At 38.8% G+C, this 7,909-nt stretch overlaps 1 protein-coding gene across 2 annotated transcripts in view; it reads right to left on the bottom strand.

Annotated features, from left to right (window-relative positions):
• The window catches only part of cdhr1 (cadherin related family member 1), an 80,198-nt gene extending 74,696 nt beyond the window's left edge, over positions 1–5,502 (bottom strand). The window contains exons 1-2 of one of the 2 annotated variants that reach the window (XM_008114451.3): positions 4,563–5,498; positions 3,367–3,462 (exon numbers count right to left, since the gene is read on the bottom strand). In XM_008114451.3, the coding sequence (XP_008112658.3) occupies positions 3,367–3,462; positions 4,563–4,623 (157 nt within the window). In that variant the 5' untranslated portion in view covers positions 4,624–5,498. Of the gene's footprint in view, positions 1–3,366; positions 3,463–4,562 lie in introns of both variants that reach the window. The other variant, XM_062975817.1, reaches the window with a different exon arrangement.
• Positions 5,503–7,909: the final 2,407 nt, after the last annotated feature.

Consider the following 7,909-nt stretch of genomic DNA (forward strand, 5'->3'; position numbering starts at 1 on the left):
CTGGATATTTCCATGTGAAATGAACAGTTGTGTCCAATAGAGTAGGAAGCTGTAATAGCAAGAATCTTTAGGTTGGCTAGCTAGCACTTGAGAGACTATTAGGAATCAGACTGGGGCATGTGCAGATGCAGCACAGATTTTGGAGCTGTTCAGGGATATTAGCTATGGAAAGCTTATGATTGGTGGCATCTGTTGTGGTAATCCCTGAGTGGTTAGACTCAATTTAACCCTCTCTGGGGGAGATTCCACCAAAAATCAGCAGAGTAGCAAAAGCAAAAGCTTTCAAGTGCAGCAGTTACTTACACAGGGCGAGCAAAGAGAAGCCTTTGACCATTTAGGATTGCAATGGACTGCAGAGTCTCAGTAAAAGTTCAAAAAAGTATTTATTCAGGTAAAAAGAACTCCATTGTAGATAGAAAGGCTTGGGAGCTGTCTAGTCTACTCTAGACTGGTTTCTAAGGAAAAATAAGAAAGGAAAAATAACAAACATCTAAATAGTTACATCTTGCCAGGAGGAATGGCGAGACGTGTTGTTAGCTAGAAGGACAAAGGGAGAAGAGTGAACCAATATGGTTCCAACCTCATAGTCCAGTTTATTGGGGCCATAAAAGACATTCTGACCAATGAGAAGTTAGTGTCCCTAAAGATTCACATTTCTACTAACTTCAAAGTAAGGGATGTGACGTAAACAGGATAGAGTGAAATACAGTAAAGCCTATCTAGGCATGCTTTGGAAACAGGGAAAGGATTCCCTCAATCTAACTCTATCATCTATCTGACTACATCTAGATTTGAGTAGTCCAGGATGATTCCCAACAGCATCAGTGACATTTGCAACATAATTTAATCAGACAAGATATAGAAGAAGTAAACCTGTGCGAGAAAGTGAATTTATATGTATGTAAGCATGTAGGTGTTTAACCAAAGCTTCTCTGTCAATGTCTGGGCAAAAAGAAAAGTTGGGTATGTCCCCTGATTTGTGCTGGAAGGGGCTTTGAGCCTGTCATTTCATTTAAGTTTTGATGTCCCTGCCCTAAAATAAATAATAATAATAATAATAATAATAATAATAATAATAATAAAAAACTTTATTTTTATATCCCTCCCCATCTCCCCGAAGGGACTCGGGGCGGCTCACAACAGAGACAAGCCCGAAACAACGTCACAACATATTTAACAAAAACTTAAAACATTTCAATGATACACAAAATAAAATAATGGACAATACATTAAAATCCAAGCAGATAAAATCAGAGTAATTAAAAGCAAACCAGTAATTAAAAGCAAACCAACCATGATAAATATGTCATGGATAAAATTGCATAGAGGTTTACTGATCCAGTAAAGCAACAAAAAGAAAGGAAGAAGTATTCTGCAACATAGGGTTAGGAGGATGTGGTGAGACATTCTCAGTACCCCATTCTAGGAAACAAGATTATGTATACAGAACAAATGCAGATGAAAGCACACATCTGGGTGCTTCTTTTTGTTAATCAAATCCCTATTTAATTAGTTGGATGGCACCATTTGTTGTAGTAGGTGCTAGAAATAATATCGTATGAAAGCTGACGGGCACAACCTGGGAATCACAACCAGACATAGTGAAGACATCTGCCCTTGCATTTTACTACTCTGCTGCTGAGTACACATGCCCTGTGTGGAATACATCTCACCATGTTAAAACAGTGGATGTGGCTCAATGAGACAGGCCACATTATCACAGGATGCCTACACCTTACACCGCTGGAGAAATTATACTGTTGTTTAGCCGGTATTGCATCACCTGACATCCATCAGGAAGTAGCAGCCTGTAGTCAAAGGACCAAGGCATTGACATCTCTAGCCAGAGCCGGCCCTAGGTATTTTTCAAGTGTAGGGGAACAGAATTTTGGCGCCCCCCCCCCAAACCAATCACTGAAAAATAAAAGCGTTGGATAAGCGAAAATGTTGGATAATAAGGAAGTATAAAGGAAAAACCTATAAAACATCAAATTACATTATTATTTTAAAAATTAAGCACCAAAACATCATGTTTTACAACAAATCAATAGAAAAAGCAGTTCAATACATGGTAATGTTATGTAGGAATTACTATATTTGCAAATTTAGCGCTAAACATTGAACAGGGATATAGGGCAGTGTGGACTTAGATAACCCAGATAGCCCTCAGTATTTAAAAAAAACCCTCTAAAATCAGGACAATAAATAAAGAACAACACTCTGAAAACAGAAGAAATCCAGACAGTAAACAATCAGGGACAGCTAACTCCTCCCAAAAAAAGATTCTCCCAGGCAAGAAGAAGCTTCGCCTTGAAGCCACAGGGCCATTAAATGCTAATCAAGGTGATTAATTACAACATTCACACCTGCTTCAAAGAAAAGTTCTTTCTCCCACCCTGGACCTTCTACAGATATATAAACCTATAATACCTAGCTTCCAAGTTCCTACAGACCTCACAATCTCTGAAGGCCCCAAAGGTGGGCTTGCGTGGTGCAAAGGTGGGTCTGCGCTGGCCGGAAGGCCCGAAAGAGAAGGAGGTGGAGAGTGGTGCCCTCCTCCCAGGACGATGGTGCCCCCGGGACGATGGTGCCACAGGCAAATGCCTATTTCGCCTTATGGTTGGACCGCCTCTGTCTCTAGCCCATCCTCTGTTCGGATACCAGCCAGCAAGCCAATGCCTTAAATCAAGAATTCACTTCCTAAGATCTACAGAAATACTTGCAGAAACCTCTCAGCAAGCGAGAGTCCAAAAGTGTCAGGCTAAAACCTGGAAACTCAATCCATGACTGATACCGGATGAGAAACTCCCACCTGGGCATACAGAAGGCTGGGTGACTTGGAAGGTGTTGAACAGGCCTCACTCTGGCACCACAAGATGCAGTTAACCTTAAAAAATGGGGCTAAAAAGTGGAGTCTGCGACATGTGAGTGCAGAGAAGAGCAAAACACAGACCATTTACTACAATGCAGTCCGAGTCCTGTCATAATGGAGGACCTTCTCACAGTGACACCAGAAGCACTCCAAGTGACCACTTCTGGTCAAAGGACATTTAGCATAATGCCAAGTTTAACTTTTGTTTGTGTTTTTAAATACATTATAACTATATTCGCAATTTGCTTCTGACATGATAAATAAATGTACCATTTGTTGTGTACAACTAAAGCTTAGAACATGCACACACGTGTACACATGCCCTCAAATTATCATCACAAAATAATCATTTAAGTTAATGTCATTTATAATAAAATTGCACCAAGTAGACATAGGATACAGTCCCTATAAATACACCAGTGATGTCTTTTTGTTATTAACAATAAATACAAATTTCATCATTTTAGAAATAGGCATTGTATTGTGCTACTAACCCACTTCGGTGTCCTCCGAAAGGCTGAGAAGGGCCATGTTCCCATTGGTGCTGCTGGGTCCATTGTCAAAGAAGTAAGGAGCATAATTTGCCTGCGCTGCAAATCAAAATGAAAATAAGCCAGAAGGAAAGCATTCTGTAAATTGCAAGTGGATGAACTGCCTAGCCTGCCTTTTTTGAATACAACGCGAAGATCAAAGCCCATAGGAACAATCTGACTTCATAACACAACCAATTAGGTTAATAGATCTCATCTACTATTTAGAAAGTTTATGGGCATCTTAAAAGGCTCCAGTGCCATGTTTTTAATAACACAGACAACTAAGAAGCATAATATATATACAGTAGAGTCTCACTGATCCAACATAAACGGGCCGGCAGAACATTGGATAAGTGAATATGTTGGATAATAAGGAGAGATTAAGGAAAAGCCTATTAAACATCAAATTAGGTTATGATTTTACAAATTAAGCATCAAGACATCATGTTATACAACAAATTTGACAGAAAAGGTAGTTCAATACACAGTAATGCTATGTAGTAATTGCTGTATTTACAAATTTAGCACCAGAATATCATGATGTTTTGAAAACATAGACTACAAAAATGCATTGGATAATCCAGAATGTTGGATAAGTGAGACTCTACTGTATATACATATAGATAATGCAATTAAAGGGATTAATAACAACTTCAGTTTATGCTTCAAAGTATTCAGTTTAGTGAACGTTCACAAAATGCTCCCTAACGGTACATAAATGAAGTGTGTTTTCTTGACTGCGTGTGACCTGGAGGCAATCCCTAAATAAACTAAACAATATTCTTAAACTTAGTATTTTTTTTTCCTTTTCTTTCTCAGGGATGCCTACCAAGAAGCCATAATGAAATAATTACTTACTTGCTGCAAGAGAACAGCAAAGTTAAAAGAAAGTAAAAAAATAAAAAAATACAATTAGTGATCATTCTAATGACAGATTAATAATTGCTTTTTAAAAAAAATCAGCCCATTAGAACTATGAGTATATAATTATCAGGAGAAGAGGAGAGGAGATCCGTGGGATCGAGGAGAGGAATAGCAAATTCTATTTAGGAAATTATTATGAAAGAGTCGGAAGGTAACATTACCAAGGATCACTACAAAGCTGAAGCATATGCTATCATCCTACTTTTAGTAGCCAAGAAGTTTGTTGTACTTACCCAAGCAAATATGCATCAAATTGAGAAATAAAGATGGGTGGAGGTGACATACTTGCTTCATTTCATCAAAATGAAGGCCAGCGCTTCTTAGTTTGAGAAAGGGGGGAAAATACGGCCCCCTATCCAGAGCAAGAAGTGTCCTTCAGACCTGTATGGTGGGAGCTGCGCAAGAGGTAGGAACAGATGTTAAGAAGTTAAGTGGATGACACGACTTAATATCTGTGGAATTTAAAGGCGCTCCTTCCTTCCACCTAATTAGACCAATTACTTTGCATGGAGCGGAGGGACTCATTTCTAAGGCAGCGTTTGAAAAACCAGCATCATTCTCTGCTGGGGCTGCTATTGTTTGTGCTAGACTTCACATCGCCTAACTGGAAAATGTTCTCCAGATCCGGAAAAAGCAAGGTAACCAAGGATTTAAAGCACTTCTCTTCCCTTTTTTTTCATTTTGACTTTTCTCTTTTTCTTTCCCTGAATGAAAGGAAATGTTAATTGCTCCAAAGACACTGTTCTCAGTTGCTTCTTGCTTGAAACACTTTAGGAATAAATTCTCAAAAGTAAACCAACTCTGCATTGATTTATTGAACAAGAATGTAATATTTTTCATAATTGGGAAATCAATGCATGAAATATTGAAGCCAAAGAAATGAATTTAAGTCAATCAAGCATTCATTTATCTGGAGAGTTATTTTATTATGTTATTTTCTTAATATTCTTCTGTTTTAGAGAGTGACATTCTATTTAGTTGTAATGCTTTACTGAAAATTCAACTAATTTTATAAGCAACACAGATAGTTTGAAAATGCCTCCCCTAAGTAATTAAAGAGACCTTTTTATTTTTCATTTTATTTTTATAGAATCAAAACTGCTCTTCTTTTTATAGAGTCAGAACTGCTGTTCTTAACAAAAAATTAATTTGGAAGCACTGATTAAAATAACTGAATTCACTAAACCAAAGGAGAAACTATCCAGAAACCATATTCCACCAGAATTTGTATATGCAGCTTATGCTTAATAAATGTTATCCAATCATTTTTTTTCTCTTCCCACACATTTTATAATTTGAATTCTTGCTGAACTGAGAAGGGTTACAGACTATGTAGAGTTCTCCAATGTGGCTTTTTGGGATAACCAAAAATGCAGAGATTAAAATTCCACATATGAATTCTTAGCCATTTCTCTGAATTGCTAAAAAAATACATGCATTAAAAATGTGGTCCAAACTTTCTTGTCTCTATATGTCTTTTTCCTGGGACAGCTATTTTATGGTAAGCCAAAGCCAAGATGGGAAATTTGATCGTTTCAGGAACAACAGCTGCAGGAATCAATAGCCATGTAACTAGAACTATTATGACAGTTTCCACCAAGTAATGATAACTGCCACTAGAAGGTGGACAGAAGAAGCATTGGGCCATCTCCAGGAGTAACACTATCAGAGCTTGGAGGTATTGAATTACAAGTTATGTAGTTCCTGAAATGTGTTAATTATTTCGTGACACAGAGCCTATGAAGATCCATTGACAATTAGTAGCAAAGAAGTTACTTAAAGGATGTACCTTTCCCCGAAAATAAGACAGTGTCTTATATTAATTTTTGCTCCCAAAGATGCGCTAGGTCTTATTTTCAGGGGATGTCTTATTTTTCCATGAAGAATTCACACTTATTATTGAACAAAAAATGAACAATTTATATATACTGTACAGTAGTTGTCATCACAAACCAGCATAACCAGACAAACTGTGAATCCTATCAAGAATTTCTTGTTACTACCAATATTTCCATGTACAACATTTACCGATCCTGCAAGCTCTGGTGTTTTGCTCGTTGGGCATGCTTACAAACAAAAACTTTGCTAGGTCTTACTTTCGGGGGAGGCCTTATATTTAGCAATTCAGCAAAACCTCTACTAGGTCTTATTTTCTGGGGATGTCTTATTTTAGGGGAAACAGGGTATGAGAAACTACTAATAATTTTTACTCTACTTTCTGAATGCACTTTAAGGTATTTGGCAGAAACTTGGTAAAGGTAAAAGTTTTTCCCTGACATTAAGTCCAGTCGTGTCCGACTCTGGGGGTTGGTGCTCATCTCCATTTCTAAGCCGAAGAGCCGGCATTGCCCATAGACACCTCCAAGGTCATGTGGCTGGCATGACCGCATGAAGCACCTTTACCGTCCTGCTGGAACGGTACCTATTGATCTAATCACATTTACATGTTTTCGAACTGCTAGGTTACCTTGCTCCCTGGATTCGAACCACTGACCTTTTGGTCAGCAAGTTCAGCAGCTCAGTGGTTTAACCCGCTGCACCAAAGGGGGCTCAAATTACATACTTTGTAATGTACTTAAAAATAAATTTTAAAAAATCAACATAGAATGTAATGCAAAGGCTTCCCCCATGCTGTAATTTGTAAAGGTAATGATTTAGTTTAGTGAAAAACCACAATGAGTAGCTGAGTGTGCAAGGCAATGTGCCCCCCCCCCACCCAAAAAAGACAAGCCACACAGCGGTTGGAGTAACAAAAGCCACAACTTCAGTGTATTAATTACAGCTGAAATGGGATTGGCAGCAACACAAAGATCTCAGGTCTCAACATTGGCCAGTTCGCACACTGAGCCGATGACCCCAGAGGGATAAACATTGTACCAATTGTGTCACATAAGCTGGGGCTGGAGAGGGGATGATGTTAAGCACTGGTCTGACACTACTTCAGACTCCCTTCATAGCCTTCCCCTGGCATAAGGCTGGAAGAATCCTTCCTTATATATACTGAGTACAAGAGCCAAACTGGATCCAGGGACCATGCCAAATTCCCACAAGTTGTGATGCATAACAAAATACAGAACCAGGTGAAACTTAAACAACAAACAAACCAACTACCTAAAGGTAAGTGGGTGGGCATTGAGAGCTTGAAGGCAATTGAGCTGGAGAAGCAGCCAGGCCCAGGAGGACCTGTTTGGAGGACCTGAGGGAAGAGATCTTTCCTTAAGTCTGCCTCCTTGCATCCCATTCGACCTATCTGTGGGGGTTCAGCCTGGTTTTCTGCAGCTCTCCCACTCCCAGTCCAGGCGCATGAAGCACAAAGGGACCTGGGAGAGGGGAGAACCGAACCAAAGAGGAAACACCCACCCTGCAACTGCCCTGCTCAGTAAGTCAGGCAGGGAATTATAATAAATAATAATAAAACTTTATTTATATACCGCCCTATCTCCCGGATGGGACTCAGGGCGGTATACAGTCATAAAAACAACACAAACGTTACATAACAACATAATAACACATTATTAAACAAAGTAAAATAATACAATTATAACAATAAATAACACTTACATGACCAGTTCAAGGGGAC

The sequence above is a fragment of the Anolis carolinensis genome, chromosome 3 (assembly GCF_035594765.1).
Source record: "Anolis carolinensis isolate JA03-04 chromosome 3, rAnoCar3.1.pri, whole genome shotgun sequence".
Classification (NCBI taxonomy): domain Eukaryota; kingdom Metazoa; phylum Chordata; class Lepidosauria; order Squamata; family Dactyloidae; genus Anolis; species Anolis carolinensis.